At 37.4% G+C, this 16,658-nt stretch overlaps 1 protein-coding gene across 7 annotated transcripts in view; it reads left to right on the forward strand.

Moving 5' to 3' along the window:
- NUP98 (nucleoporin 98 and 96 precursor) overlaps window positions 1–16,658 on the forward strand; it is a gene marked incomplete at its 3' end in the record, with an annotated part of 97,137 nt that overhangs the window by 68,529 nt on the left and 11,950 nt on the right. For 6 of the 7 annotated variants that reach the window (XM_079787249.1, XM_079787252.1, XM_079787250.1 and 3 more), the window contains 7 exons: window positions 1,026–1,190; window positions 4,930–5,112; window positions 5,828–5,984; window positions 7,373–7,802; window positions 9,040–9,269; window positions 10,897–11,163; window positions 15,521–15,678. In XM_079787249.1, coding sequence (XP_079643375.1) covers window positions 1,026–1,190; window positions 4,930–5,112; window positions 5,828–5,984; window positions 7,373–7,802; window positions 9,040–9,269; window positions 10,897–11,163; window positions 15,521–15,678 — 1,590 coding nt within the window. Of the gene's footprint in view, window positions 1–1,025; window positions 1,191–4,929; window positions 5,113–5,827; window positions 5,985–7,372; window positions 7,807–9,039; window positions 9,270–10,896; window positions 11,164–15,520; window positions 15,679–16,658 lie in introns of those variants that run through there. The other variant, XM_079787255.1, reaches the window with a different exon arrangement.

Below are 16,658 nucleotides of genomic sequence, written 5' to 3' on the forward strand. Positions count from 1 at the left end.
TTCACCCGCCATGTTCTTCACTGCCCCTGGTGGTCAGCGCACGTCATAGCGAGTGATCAAGCTCCTGGTCTCCATGTCAAACTCCCAAGGAGACACTTTGCATATTAGCCTTTTATATAGAGAGACTAGAGGCCCAGTGCATGAAAATTCTTGTACTGGGGTGGGGGCATCCCTCAGCCTGGCCTGCCCCCTCTCACAGTCTGGGATCCCTCAGGGGATGTCCTACTGACGGCTTAGAGAGAGGGAGCAGGCCTAAGCCGCACTCTGGCCTCCCTCTGCGGGATGCAACCGGACCGATCAGGGGAAGGCAGCGCACCCATCACCCCACTGCTGCTGCCACTGCTGGCCCTCCTCGGCCCTCACAGCCACTGTGTCTTTGTCTGGAAGGACATCTGGAAGATGTCTGGTCTATCCAGTCTAATTAGTGTATTACCCTTTAGTTAGTATAGATGATATATAGAGATGGGCTTACAATTCAAATTCTCTTCTCCATCCTCTGAGCATTTAGATACACTTCTAAGGTGTGATTTTCTAATATATGGCATTATTTAGGGATATATGCAGAATTTTTGTCTCTTTAATAGATCAACTCTTCCTAAATAATTGTCAGTCTTTTAAAGATATCTGGGGTGAGGAGGTTGACTTCCTCCCTTCCTTGACAGTTTAACCAATTGGTTTTTGTTTTGTTTTTCTTCTATGCCAATTGGATTATTTCACTTATTCAAGGTTCTTGTGTTGGTAGAGAACAACTAGCCAGTATATAGATGTGAAATAGTAATGGCTCTTTTGGATTCAGTTTCTGTCTTAATATGTTTAGTAATTATGTGAACTATTAGTACATGCATCAAACATAATCTAAATCTTAGAAAAACAGTAAAGTGACATTTCATTGTGTTTTAAATAAAATCTTTATACCTTTTTTTTTTTTTTTTAGCTAATTTGCAGAATAGCAAGTACAAATATGGTGGAAGCTCTTCTGAATAATAGTGTTAAAATTGATTTTGTTGGATTCTTCTCTTCCTTAGGTGTCCCATTTTTCTAAGTATGGCCTTCAAGATTCTGATGAAGAGGAAGAGGAACGGCCATCCAAAACTAGCACAAAGAAGTTGAAGACGGCCGCTTTGCCTCCTGCCGGCCAGGACACACCATTCCAGATGGCTCTTAATGGCAAACCAGCACCTCCACCCCAGGTAGAGAAAGGACAGTGAATTTGAACGGAATCCGTGATACAGAAGTTAAAAGCAAGTCATTCAGCTAGTACAAAGCTGTTTTATGACCCCCTGGACCTTTGAAGAGTACAAATATATTGCCAATAACATTGAGACAAGTACAAGGGAGGTGGTCATGAGGTGGTGCTGGCATCTGTTGTGTTGTTTTTTTACTTGAGAGATTTAAATAATTCTTGCTGTTTGGATCATTCATTCTGCAGATTTTCTTTCTTGAACAACTCCCTCTCTCTCATTTGGACTTGCTGAATTCTCTGCTCAGTGAGCAACTTAAGATAACCTTTGCTTGTGTGGGTTAATGCAAAGTAAATCCTACTTTTATTGACTACTGATCTGCAAGTTAAATCTTGTTCTTTATCTTCATGATTATTTTTAAAAGCTCAGTTAGTCTTTCTGCAAGGGTTTTTAACTTCATTTTTCTCGAGCTGTTCACTTATACTTCAGGTAACATCTTGGTTTTTGTATTATAACAATACATAATCTTTATAAAAATAACGTTTTAAGAATACAAATTATTTGGCTTGGGGAGAGTAGGTGCTGCATTGTTTATTGCAATTATTTGTATCATACTCTTTTTCAGTATTGTTAAACCAGCGTAAACCTTTGTCCTTGTAAGGAAAGGTTTGTAATTTAAATATCAGATAGTTTTGCCAACTATAAAAGATTTACTTTCATTTGAATGTTGTTTATATTCAATCAAGTTACAAAATATTTTTTTTCTTTTGCTGCCATACTCCCTTAAAGAAGAGAACTTGGTATAGAATTATTTTGTAAAGAATCCTCTACCTCTCAGCTGCTAAAAGCAGAATCTTTGGAATTTTCCATGCTATAATTCATAACAGCTGCTCATTTATGCAATTTTTATGGTTTATTAAATAATTTCTTAGGCATTTTCTGGAGATAGTTGTGTATATATGTTCATGTTTGCACATACAGAGCGAGGAGGAGGGAGTGATGAAATTGGGAAACATATTGACCTTTATATTTATAATCTTTATAGCATTTAAAATACCCCTAAGAAATCTCTTCTGAACTAAAGAAATGCTATAAATGGATTTGGTTTTCTAGTTTTCAATGTTCATTTTATCTGAATCATATAGTTTTTATAATCTCTTTCTTTCCAAAGTGTTTTTTTTATCTTAACATGTATTTCTTAGAATAAGAGTCAGGTAGCCAATAGTAATATGGAGGACCCTAAAAATACTGCTGTGGGGCAAAGCTTCATCTGTGGACAGATGAAAATTGACAAAAGTTGACTACTAGTGATTTTAGGCTTTTTAAATTTCAGAATACAAATAGTAACAGGTAATTATAAATCCCATGTTGGCACTTGAGTAGGTGAGAGCTCTTTGACAAACTGAGCACCAAAAATATTTCAGAACAAGGTTTAGGAAAAATAGGTGATAAGGATCAAAATGGGCAAAGAGAGTATAGTGAATATGGGGTCTGTTTCAGATATCTTACTTGATGGAGGAAGTGGGTGGTCTTTGACCTTTTGGGTAGGGGAAGAAGAAATGGATAGAGTTGTTTAGATACACAGGCTACGGTATTAAAACAGTAAGGTGGGATTCTAGAGAACTGTTCATATTTCCCAGTGGTTGCACAGTTTTTAGTACCAAAGACCTACATTTTATTTGGCATGAGCATACTTAAGCCTTCTACATGAACTGGGAATAGATAGCCAAGTCTTATTCCAGAATCAAGAGGGGTATCTTCATACCGTCACCTGGCCTCCTTAGAGAGGTTGATTTCCATGATACAGTATTCTTTCAGGCTGTTGTTTTCTTCTTCCTTGTGTACAATCACAGGTTCTGGAAAGACTGAATTTTATGTAATCTCTTTTATGCCTTTTAACTTAGTGAAAATTCTAGCAGAAAAACCTTCACATAGATGAATTAGGGCAGTTGCAGAATTGTTTGTTTGGTAGTTAAAACATTATTTCCAAAATGCTGATCTGAGATCTAGTTTTTAGCTCACTGCACCAATACCTTTAAGTAAGTTTAAGATATTTTGAAGAAAAAAGGTGGTTAGGATTTATTTCTTTTTAAAAATATATATTTTTATTGATTTCAGAGAGGAAGGAAGAAGGAGAAAGAGGTGGAAACATCCACGATGAGAGAGAATTATGGATCGGCTGCCTCCTATAAGCCCCCACTAGGGATCGAGCCCACAACCTGGGCATGTGCCCATGACCAGAATCGAACCTGGGACCTTTGAGTTCGCAGTCCAATGCTCTATCCACTGTTCCAAACCGGCTAGGGCTAGTGGTTAGGATTTAGAAGAAAATTCCATTTCACCTATATACTTTTTTAAAAGATAAAATGGCAACTATCTAAATTTATCCAGTACATCAATATATTTTTAATACGTATTTTATATTTTTAATGTAATTTATATATTATACACATATAAAATCTATGACCACAAGTCTGTTTACTTAAAATATGGATGTTATTTTTATTGATTTTTTTTCTTTTTCTTTTTCTTTAGGAAGGGGAAAGGAGAGAGAGATAGAAACATTGATGAGAGAGAACATTGATTGGCTGCCCTCCTGCAAGCCCCTACCGGGGATTGAGCCCATAACCCAAGCATCTGCCCTGACCTGGAATCAAACTGTGACCTGGTTCATAGGTCAAAGCTCAACCAATGAGCACACTAGCCGGACTTTCTCCAGAATCTTAAAGCATAGCAATAGTCAGATCTGCCTGTAGCCTCCCCCATAGGTAAAATATAGTATCATCTTTGCCTTTTGACCATTACCTAGCTTCCAGTTTTGTTAAAGCAGTCCTTGGGGATTGGTCACATATTAAGTGGCAATTCACCATGTATCCAAACATCAATTTTTCTACAATTATAAATGGGAGCAGTCATTCTTTTGGTAACTCTTGACACTTTGTTTGTTTGTTAATCCTCATCATTGGATACATTTTCCTTTGACTTTTAGAGGGAATGGAAGGGAAGGGGAGAGAGAGACATCCTTGGTTGCCTCCCACACTCGCCCTGGCTAGGGCTAGGAATGGAGCCTGTAGCTGAGCTATGTTCCCTTGACTGGATTTGAACCTGGGACCGCTTAGTCCATGGGCTGATGCTCTAATTACTGAGCCAAATTGGCTAGAGCTACTCTAGACACTTTTAAACATAAAGGAATTATTCCCAGATTCCAATTGTTCCTAATAATATTACTTTGTTTTCTCTTTTGGGAAGTTAGAGTAGACAGTCCTTGTATCTTACACGGTACTGCACAGGTAGAGTCCAGCTGACATTAGGTTTCAATCACCCAAAAGATAAATTCAGGTCCCACATTGTATTAACTAGAAATTTATTTTTAAATGTTTTCTTTAAAACAATGCAGTTACTGGAGACTTTGATATTTTGTGCCTTTTATTCTCTTTCCCAATGGTTTCCGGCTATAAGGCAGTGAGGGCAGGGTGACCCTGTGTACACTGGAAAATGGTATTATAAAAAGGTCATTCTATGAACCGTCATTTGGATCCCAAGTACTTTTAGGGGGGATTTTTGAATAATTGTTAAATCTTTTGCAAAAATGCTACCTCTGTGTAGAATGGTCAGAATTTAATATTGCGATACCATATTCTGAATAAACTACCTACCATATTCTGAATAAACTATACATATGTCTTGAAGCTCTATGTCTATTTGGTGTAATTTAATGCTGCTTCCCTGATCTTTCTGCTGTCTACAGAGCCAGAGCCCAGAGGTGGAGCAGTTAGGGAGGGTTGTGGAACTGGACAGTGACATGGTAGATATCACCCAGGAGCCAGTTTTGGATTCCATGTTAGAAGAGAGCGTGCCTGAGGATCAGGAGCCTGTGTCCGCCTCAACACACATTGCATCTTCACTGGGAATTAATCCACATGTCTTACAGGTGAACTCCTAACCCATCCCTACCACAACAGGAAGCCAAACTAATATTTATTTCCCTTACATAACATCAGGTGTCTTCCTTCATTTAAGAGCATTGAGTGGTCACTGGAATAAGAAAAAACATGGCCCATGTTTGAGCCTTATTTTCCCATTCAGGGAGGAAAGGCTGGGTTGAGATCAGAAGGCCTGGACTCTAAACCCAGTTTTAGAAATATTAGTATATAACTTTAGGCAAGTCACTTAATAACTATGAGCAATGGTTTTTCTCTATAAAATATTGCTTTGTTCACTTCATAGAGTGGTTTTGAGGCTCTTGAAAGTGCTCCACAAAAGCTAGAAGTTAAAAACAAAACAAAACTAGTAGATGCAGATTTCTTTAAGCTCTGTCTCAACTTCCCCCTGCCCACGCCTTTTGGCCTGTTATGAGTTTAGCCTTTGGCTTATGTTTGACTTTGACATCATTCATTTAACAAACGAGAGAGTGATTTCTACATGCCAGGCAGGCCCTATTAAGACTGTAAATACAAAGGAAGAGGAGTATTAATAACTTCTACCCTTCAGGTACATACAAGTATAATTGAGTCAGTTATACAAATATTTCTGCTCTGGCACAACATTGAGACAGAGCGATTTTTTGGTTGTTGTCAACTGCGTTTTTCTTTTATGGCCTTTGGATTTGGTGGAGCACATTCATTCTATAGATATTGCCTTTTTAGATCATGAAAGCATCATTACTTGCTGATGAGGAAGATACAGATATGGTCCTGGATCAACGCTTCAGCCGCCTTCCTTCTAAAGCAGATACTTCTCAAGAAATCTGTTCTCCCAGACTCCCCATTTCAGCATCCCAAACATCAAAATCCCGTTCATTAGGTACTGTAAAAGATGCTATTTTATAAGAACACCATAAAGTCTTGTTTTTCACATATCTTCTAAATTGAATCAACTTCTCTAGCAAATACCCCCTAATGGCTATGACCAGGATGTCAAGAGGAAATGTACTCATACATACCTGTTAGGTGGGGCCAGTTTTTTAAAAAACCATGATTTGCTTTATTGGTGCCAACAAAAAAAGTTATATGGAGAAAAAAGCATTTGTGTTTTGTTTAGATTTATGTTTTCATTTGCTTATGAGTGTGAATCAGATAATCTTAAATTTTCTAATTTCTATGAGGCCTTTGAGGAAATAGCAAGTTGTCCTGTACTATACTTACTTTGCAATTCTGACACTGTCCTTATTGCCTTTTAGGGGCAAATATTGCTTCTCATAATGCACAAAACTTGTCAGATTCTGTTCTCCAAACCTTCCCAGACTCCCAAGGAAATCATTACATATTTTAAAACTTTCCCTTTTCTAGTGGGCTTGCATCCATGTGTGTGAGATTAGAGATAGAGTCCTGTTGTCAACAAAGGACATAAGCAGGTGTAATGTTGAAATATTGAAAAGCAGAGGAACTACTGGGAAGAGATTTGTTTGTTATTTTAAAAATTAAACGTTTATTTTTCAATTCTTTGAGTGCCTTAATACATTAAACTTCCTTCTTTAATACTTTAACTAGTAAAGCATCAGTTAAACATTCACAAATCTGTTCCATGATGGGCACTACATGAAAATCTCATATTTTAATAACTGACTCCTTGCTTTAGACAGGAACCATATAAAAATCGGAAAGCAGGCAACAGTAACAAGAGCTGTCTTCTGAAAGGCACATGTGCAATAACAATTACAAGATGCCTCAGTTGAGCATCACAGTGGTAGAACTCTGATCTTATTAACTAAGCTTTTCATATTGACTAAGAAACCGTTATATTTGGCATTCTGATAAAGGGCATGAGCATTGGTGTCATCTTTCAGTACTGCCAGGTTAGTAGCTTTGTGGATTTGGATTTGAGTCCAGTTTTTTTACTTATAAAATGAAGATAATAATATTTCTCATTCAATGAAGTTACTGAAAGATGAAATGAAACAATGTATACAAATGCTTATGCAGAGTCTGCTACAGATAAGTGCTAGATAATCTTTTAAAATGGTAGTAGTTGTATTTATTAATGTTGCTATTGTTGATATCATGAGAATTCTTGCCTTGATTTTCTGGTTGGAAGAGTAAGTTCTCCAGTATCTGATTTAACCTGCTTCTGGTTTTCTATATCTGATTTAGTAAGTTTGGTAAAACTATAATTTCAAACTCACTGATTATTGTTGTTCAAGAAGCAATAGTCTCTATTTTCTAATAGCTTTTACTCCCCTCCCCTTATTTTAGTTGGTGGGTTACTACAATCAAAATTTACAAGTGGAGTTCTTTTTTCACCAAGTGCCTCTGTGCAAGAATGTCGCACTCCCAGAACATCATCGTTGATGAATATCCCATCCACATCTGCTTGGTCTGTCCCTCCACCCCTGACCTCTGTGTTTACAGTACCCAGCCCTGTCCCTGAGGTCCAGTTGAAAACAGTGGGAACTCGCAGACAACCAGGCCTGGTCGCTCTTGAAAAGTCTGTTACCTATGGCAGGGGGAAACTTTTGATGGACATGGCCTTATTTATGGGACGCTCATTTCGGGTTGGTTGGGGACCCAACTGGACTCTTGCTAATAGTGGAGAACAGCTGAGTGGCTCTCATGAACTGGAAAATCATCAGACTGCTGATTCTGTGGAATATGGATTCCTGCCTAACCCAGTAACTGTTAAATCGTGAGTCACATTTCCTTATGCTTTTTGAGAAAGGCAACATGGTAGGTGAGAAAAAACTTTTTATCATAAGGAAATTTTTCTAGATATATTCTTAGCACAATTTTAGATAGCAGAAGATATTTATGTAATTAAAAACTGAAATGATTAGTAAGATAACTCCATTTGTACCATCAAGGTAAAGGTAATATCTAGTGGTTAAACTTTTGTTAGAAACATAACAGACCCAAAGCTAATGCTGCAGCATTCCTTGGGCTTCATCCTTTTATTACATTAGTCATTGTATTTATTTTCTCACGTAGGTATTTACCATTTCTTCATATATAAAGTATATTCTCAGCTAAACACATCCTGTATCTTAGACCTGATAAAAAGAACATGAATTGTGGGTAATCCATACATAAGTATTTGGAAATAAGGTGACAATTGATAACTACATATGTTATATATTTCTACACAATACCCACCATTAATATTTACATATGTGTGCTTATAGTTCTCTATATTCTATATTTTACCATATAGATTACAAGTATAGTTTCCTGGTAGTTATTAGTATATATACAGTTGTCTTGTGTAAAATATATAATAGTTCCCTATTTACTTTTTATAATTATAACAAATTGCTCTATCTTTACAGATTAAGTGGCTATAATCACCTATTATTCATAGACTAGAGGCCCAGTGCACAAGATTTGTGCACTGGTAGGGTCCCTAGTGGCTGCCAGCTGCCTGCCGGGTACTCCCTCCCTTCCCCCGGCCAGCCCCACCCCCTGGTCGAACTCCCAGACAACTTCCGGTCAAAGGGACAATTTGCATACTACGCTTTTATTATATAGGATTTTAAAGTTGACTTTGAAGAAATAAACAACATCTTTTGAAACTCAGGAATGTTGATCCTAAACTTGAGTTATGCATGGTGTTTTGATATTTTGGTGGTTGTTAATATCAATCTTAAAAATTGAGTCAATTCCAGATTGACTATATGCTTATCTTAATTTGGAGTCTTTTGATACCTTACGAAGTATAATTTGAGAAATGGGTATCACACTGATTTTGGCCCTTGGATTTTATAGTGTCTGGATATATGCTGAAGTGGATTCCAAGTCTAACTGATTTCCTATGAAATCATATTTTGCATTCTATTTGTAATCATAAAAAGAAGCCATTTTGGTTGTAGGAAAATTCTAGCATTTGTCTTATCTTTATTTTCTATCTTTTTTATCATTTGCCCTTGTAGCCTAAATGAGTCCCCATTCAAAGTTCATTTGGAAAAACTAAGTTTCAGAAAAAAGAAGCTGGATGAAGACCTGCAATTATACCAGATACCTCTGGAGCTCAAATTAAAACATAGCACTGTCCATGTGGATGAGCTGTGTCCTCTCATTGTTCCCAATCCAGGAGTTGCTGTCATTCATGACTATGCAGATTGGGTTAAGGAAGCATCGGGAGATTTATTGGAAGCACAAAGTAAGTATGGACTAGGCCAGTGGTCGGCAAACTCATTAGTCAACAGAGCCAAATATCAACAGTACAACAATTAAAATTTCTTTTGAGAGCCAAATTTTTTAAACAAACTATATAGGTAGGTACATTGTTATAACTTAATTAGGGTACTCCTAAGCTGGCCTTTGTTAAAAACTCAAGGGGCCAAAGACCCGCATGTGGCTCGCGAGCTGCAGTTTGCCGACCACTGGACTAGGCTTCTATTTGATGTCCTAGGAACAGGGATGTAATATGTGTACATAGGAGGATAAATTTCAATTTACCAGTGTAATAAGTAGGTGGATGCCTGAGCACTTGTCTACAGTTGCGTTGGATGAGCAAAATCCCAAGCAAAGAGAAATTATACCATTGTTTACAATTATTCTTATGGCCATTAACATACAGGTTTTTGTTCAAAGGAACTGTAGCCAGTCAAATCTGGATTTATGAAATTGCATTCCTTCCCCCATGCAGAGAACATAGGAAGAGAGAGATTTGTTCCTTCTTACCTTTCTAAATTTTACCCATTCCTCAAGTCCCGCTTGGTCTTCCCAACAATTTTTGTGTCTTTAGCTCCCTTCCTGACGTCTCTCTATAACTATTGTGACTATGTTTTTCAGAACCAATACTTTGATAAAGGTCTTTTTTCAGTTTGGTAACTTATTATTTCAAATAACAGAAAAATGATAATTACATGTTTCACAGTATTTCATAACATCACCTTTATTGAAAAACGGAGATTATTTTAGAATGTTCCATACCACACATTTAGGAATTCTGTTCTTTGTGTTTGCTTCCATATTCTTCTTTTCAAACATGTGAGTCATCTTTCTAGCACATACTTGTAAACAGTGTTTCCTTTCTGTTTTCCTTCTTGAGGGGCAATATACATAGTGGTTAAGAGTATAGTGTTAGACTCATACTTCGGTTTGAATCCTGGCTCTGCTACATATTGCCCGTAACATTGAGCAAGTCACTTAGCACTCTAGCTCACTTCCTCATCTGCAAAATGAAGATAGTAACTACTATCAGTATATAGTCACATTGTATACTGAGTGGAGCAAAAGTAGGTTTACAGTTCATATGTAAAATATTACAATAAATAATAATGCAAGAATAAACTGTTTTGCATACTCACACCTGTATATTAGAGCTGACTTACTCTTAAGTGCTTTGAATACCGTCATTTAAATTCACTAAATGTTAAACTGTGCCTTTACCAGGAGAGAATAAGCCCTCATAAGTTTTTAGAGCACTTTATAGTTTTTAAAGCATTTTGTAAACAGAATTTGATCAAATCAAATGACTTTTTTCCCCTTAGCATTTGAGATTATTTTAGCCATAATTAGGCTAGAGGAAACTGTTTAAAGGAACATCGAGTTACATTTGTTGTGTAAGTACCACAGAAACATAGAGTGAGCAAGCAGTTACACCACACACCTCTCGAACTTATAAGACATAGCTGAGTGAGGTAGAGACATTCAGGGAAATCAGCTTGAATGGTTGGGGTAGTTACTAATTTATGTATTTTTACACCACAATTGGAGTGATGCCCCTCTGTAGTTACTGTAAGGCTTTATGTCATAGCATTGATTTCCTGTCTCTTCCTTAGTTGTGAAGCAGTGGAGCCTAACATGGACATTATGTGAAGCTCTATGGGGCCACCTGAAGGAGCTTGACAGCCAGCTGGATGAACCCAGTGAATACATTCATATTCTGGAGCGAAGAAGAGCTTTCTCTCGCTGGCTATCCCAGACTGCCGCACCTCAAATTGAGGAGGAGGTCTCCTTAACCCGGAAAGACAACCCTGTGGAGGCTGTTTTTAGCTACCTCACGGGCAAGAGGATTAGTGAGGCTTGCTCTCTGGCTCAGCAATCAGGTGAGCATATGGTCCTTCTCTATACCTCTGCCTACTTCCCACTCGCTGTCGCTACCCCTTAATTATGGGTTTGCTTTTGTCTTCTATCATGAGTATTAAGTATAGACTTCGCAGAAAGATTGCTGGTTCCTCCAGAATAGGGACTGTGTCTTCTAAACATTAAATTTACTTAATTAAAAGTATTTGAATTTTACATGCTATGTACACACTTGTAATAAAACTAGAAAATGCAGATAAGCAAGAATTTCTATAATGCTATAAAGATTATGAATCATTAAAGAGATAAAGTTATGTTCACCAGCACACTTAGTGTAATGGAAGAGAATCTTAAGGAGTGTCAGAAGTCCGATCCTTCAATTTATTCACAAACTGTTTCCCCCCCCTTTTTTTTCTCCTTACCCTAAGATTACATTTTTGCTTTACTCCCTCTGCTTTCAATCTGTGGTAGAACAACTAAACAGAAAATCAGATGTATAGAGTACTTAAACACTGTCAACCAGTGTTACCTGTTAATTACCCAACAAGAATCAATAACCTAAACTTTTACCTTAAGAAACTAGCAAAAGTTAAACCTAAAGGTAGAAGAAGGGAAGAAATAATAAAGATCAGACAGAAATTAGTGAAAATGAAAATATAAAAACAGAGAAGTCCATAAAACTAAAAGTTCATTTTGTTAAATGATCAAGAAAATTACAGTTTTTAAAATGTTTCTATTGATTTTAGAAAGAGAAACACTGATCAGCTGCCTCCTGCACACCCCTTACTGGGGACTGAGCCTAAAACTCCAGGCATGTGCCCTGGCCATGAATGGAACCAAAGACCTCTGGTGTGTGGGATGACGCTTACACCAGCCAGGGCAAAAGTTACTCTTTATTTATTTATTCATTTTTATTGCTTTCAGAGAGAGGAAAGGAGAGGGAGAGAGAGAGATAGAAACATCAATGATGGGAGAGAATCATTGATTGGCTGCCTCCTGCATGCCCCACATTAAGGATTGAGCCCACAACCCGGGCATGTGCCCTACCAGGAATTGAACCATGACCTCCTCGTTCATAGGTCAATGCTCAACCACTGAACTACACCGGCTGGGCAAAAGTTAAAAATTTTTACACTGACGATGAGAAAAGGAAAGACACAAATTGCCAAAGACATAAGTGAAAGAATGAATATCATTACTAACTCTACAGAAAAGGGAATATTATGAGAAAATCTATGGCAACAAATTCAACTACTTAGATAAAAATGACAAGTTTCTAACAAAGTATAAATTAATCAAAACTGCCTCAACCAAAAGTAGAAAATCTAAATAAATCCATAACAAGTAAAGAAATTGGGTTTGTAGTTTAAAATCTTCACTCAGAAAAGCCTACATCCAGATGTCTTCACAGGTGAACTTTTATATTTATAAAGATGAATTAATACCAGTCTTCTACAACTCTTCTGGAAAATACAGGAGGGAGCATTTTTTCAACTCATCCTATGATGACATTATTAATCAAAGCAAACCTACAAAAAACCTACATTATACTTAATGTTTGAAAGACTAAGTGATTATACCCTAAGATTAGGAACACCATTTCTGTACAGTAATGGTTGTTGTAGCCAGTGTATTCAAACAAGAAAAAGAAGCAAAAGTTAATACAGATTAAAAAGGAAGCAGTATAGCCCTAGCCGGTTTGGCTCAGTGGATAGAGCAGCTATCCACTCTCAGTGGATAGAGTCCCAATGCCTGCGGACTCAGGGTCCCAGGTTCGATTCCAGTCAAGGGCATGTACCTTGGTTGCGGGCACATATCCAGTAGGGGGTGTGCAGGAGGCAGCTGATCAATGTTTATCTCTCATCGATGTTTCTAACTCTCTATCCCTCTCCCTTCCTCTCTGTAAAAAGTCAATAAAATATATTTTAAAATAAAAAGGAAGTGGTAGAACCCTGGCTGCTTTTGCTCAGTGGTTGAAGTATTGACCCACGCACCAAAGGGTCTTGATCTTGATTTCCGATCAAGGGCAGTACCTGGGTTGCAGGATCAATGCCTGGTACCAGTTGGGAAGCGTGCAGGAGGCAACCATTCTCCCTCTCCCTCTCTCCCCTCCCCTCCCTCCACTCTCTCTAAAAATAAATGGAAAAAATTTCCTTGGTGAGGATTAACAACAACCAATAGTAATAAAGGAAGAGGTAGAAATGTCTTTATTCACAGCCAGCATGATTCTGTATGTAAACAGTCGTATGAAATTCACAGAAAAGGTATTGGGACTGACAAACTTGTTCAACAAGGTCTCAGGATTCAGGGTCAATATATAAGATTTAGTTGTATTTCTGTATTTTAGTAACAAAAATCTAAAAGTGAAATTTTGAAAAATCCATACATAATAGCATCTGAAAGACTAAAATACTTAAGGAATAAATGTAACAAAAGTGTAAGACTTATACACTGAGAACTATATAACATTGTTGGAGAAATAAAAAAATCTAAATAAATGAAGAGACAGTCCATGTTCATGGAATATATCTCAACCTCAGCACTATTGGCATTTTTAGCGGGCAATTCTTTGTTGTGGAGGCTGCCCTGGCATTGTAGGATATTTAGCAGCATTCCTGTCCATCTACTCAAGAGTTCTCTCTCTTCTAGTTGTGACAACCAAAAATATCTTCAGATACTGCCAAATGTTCTCTGGAGGGCAAAACTGTCCAAGTTGAGAACCACTGATGGATTGGAAACCTCAGAATTGTTAAGATGTCTGTTCTCCCCAAGTTAATCTCTATCAGGTAGGGCAAAAGTAGGTTTATAGTTGTTCATATGCAAAATAATAATTAATAAAGAATAATCCAAGCATAAACTCTGTTTCTCGTACTCACAGCTATAAACATACTTTTGCCCCATCCTGTACGTTCCACACAGTATCAAAATCTCCAGCAGGTCCTCATCCTTACTTGGAATTGTAAAAAAAACCTCAACAGTATCAACACTTTCTGAAAAAATTCTATAAAGACAATGTGCTGGCATAAGGATGAACGTACAGGTCAAGGGAACAGAAATGAGAATTCAAGTATAAAATTCTTTCACTTATGGTTAGTAAATTTTGACAAAAGTGCCAACACAATTTAAATGTTAAAGGATAGTCTTTTCAACAAATAATGCTTGGTAGTTGGATATTCACATGTAAAAAAGATTCTTTCTTCACACCATACACTAAATCAACTTAAGGAAGTACCGTAGAATCCTGCCATTTGCTCAAGTATATGTTCTCATCAATGGGAAAGTCTGTGTGAAAAGTCAAGAATTGTCAGAAGCTGATTGGTTGGTTGTATGATCAGAACAAAGAGAAATGATCTAAATGATTGTATTAAAACATGCCAGTTTCTTCTCTGAATTTGACCATCTTTAGTGTGTCCCGGGATATTTACATTTGTTGGCTATTGAATCCTCTCTTTGGGGTTCTGTAGATACACAGAAATAGTCTTTTACTTTTTCCCTTTATTATTATTCATCTAGAATACTAGCAGCGCATGGTCAGGTGGGCTCAGCATTTAATGAATCATAGTCCAGTCATTCTTTTGTTACCTACATACATCAGAGAGGCAGCTTGACCTAGCAGCACATTTCCAGATGTGTCCTGTTGCATGATTTCTTTCCTCCAGGCCTCTTTAGTTTATGAAGGAAACCGTTGTGAGAGCCTTCGTTTCTGTGAGAGCAGTACTTAATAGTCACTTAAGTACTGACCCATATACATAAACAAAAGGCCTTGACTTTTTTAGGAGGTTTGTACTAGGAGACAGAATTTTTCTCAGCTCATCATAAACTGGAATTCTACCCCTCATATTATGGCTAATTAGACTCACTGTTGTCCCAGCCCTTTGTACTTAAAAAATTTATTTAAAAGAGATTATTAGACCTGTGAGATTAAAGGACTCAACCATTCTCTTTATATCATACACACACATTTTTCCTTTAGGTTTGAGTTTGCTATTTCTCACTGTCATTATATAGCACATTCTAGTTGGGCTTATTATCAATTTTGCCATCTCGGTTTTCGCTACAAACCTTTGAATCAGATGCTATTTTCCCCCATTTTATAGATGAAGTGCCTTGTCTAGGGTCACAGAAGTAATGTGATAGTAGATCTTTCAGTGAACTCTGTATACTGTATAATCCATGTGTAATTTAGGCTAAGCTACTTTGAAGATTTTCTACCCAAGCAGAAAGTGGTGAGTTCTTGATCAATATTTTGGCACTACAGGGAAAGCAGTCACAGGTGTTCAGTTCTCTATCCTGAAGGCAGGAAGAGATAAGGTAATGCCCCCAAGTAATATCACAAGTCTAAATCCTCAGTATCACCGAGCACTTCTGTTTTTCTTACAGGAGATCATCGTCTTGCCCTTCTTTTATCCCAGTTGGTGGGTAGCCAGTCTGTCCGGGAGCTGCTTACCATGCAGCTGATGGACTGGCATCAGCTCCAGGCTGACTGCTTCATCCAGGATGAGAGATTGCGCATCTTTGCCCTGTTGGCTGGAAAACCGGTATTTTCCTCTTTTCTCATAAACTCATATTTTCTCAAATTCAAGATTGCTTAGTTAGAGAGCCATCTTTGTAAATTGTACATTATGTGTAACCTAAGCAACTTATTTTTAGTGGAAATTTTTAATGGAAAATTATAAAGGTACAACGTGTACATTGTTTAAAAAAAGACAAATAACAAGTTATATAGAAATAAAAATGTTAATATTCACCATATCCCATATCATAGTGATAACAACATAACTAATTTGTTGTCTGTCTTTCTAGACATATTTAAGTTTATATTAAAATACATGTATGCATATTAACATGACTGTATATTCATATAACGTCAATTATACATAACAGTTATGCAACTTTTTTTACTTTCTGTGTATGTATACTTTTCATGTTGGGCAGCCTCATTTTTTAAAAAAATATGTTTTTATTGATTTCAGAGAGAGGAAGGAAGAGGGATAGAAGCATCAGTGATGAGAGAGAATCATTGATCAGCTGCCTCCTGTACGCCCGATGGAGCCTGCAACCCAAGCAGGTGCCCTCACCAGGAATCGAACTGTGATCTCCTGGTTCATGAGTTGATGCTCAACCACTGAGTCTTACCGGCCCAGTAGTCTGATTCCTTTTAATGGCCACTTCTATTCCATTTTATGGGTGCTATACCATAATTATTGTTAGCCAAGTCTCTGTTGCTGTCTACCTGTATGATTGCCATCTTTTTTTAAAAAATATGTTTTTATTGGTTTCAGAGAGGAAGGGAAGGGGAGAGAGAGATAGAAACATCAATGATGAGAGAGAATCACTGATCGACTGCCTCCTGCATGCCCCACACGGAGGATCAAGCCCAAAACCCGGGCATGTGCCCTGACTAGGAATTGAACCGTAACGTCCTGATTCATAGGGTGATGCTCAGCTACTAAGCCATGTGGGCTGGGCTGATTGCCATCTTTTTAAAATTTTTTAAAATTGATTTTACAGAGAGGAA

The sequence above is a fragment of the Cnephaeus nilssonii genome, assembly GCF_951640355.1.
Source record: "Cnephaeus nilssonii genome assembly, chromosome: 13".
NCBI classification, from domain to species: domain Eukaryota; kingdom Metazoa; phylum Chordata; class Mammalia; order Chiroptera; family Vespertilionidae; genus Cnephaeus; species Cnephaeus nilssonii.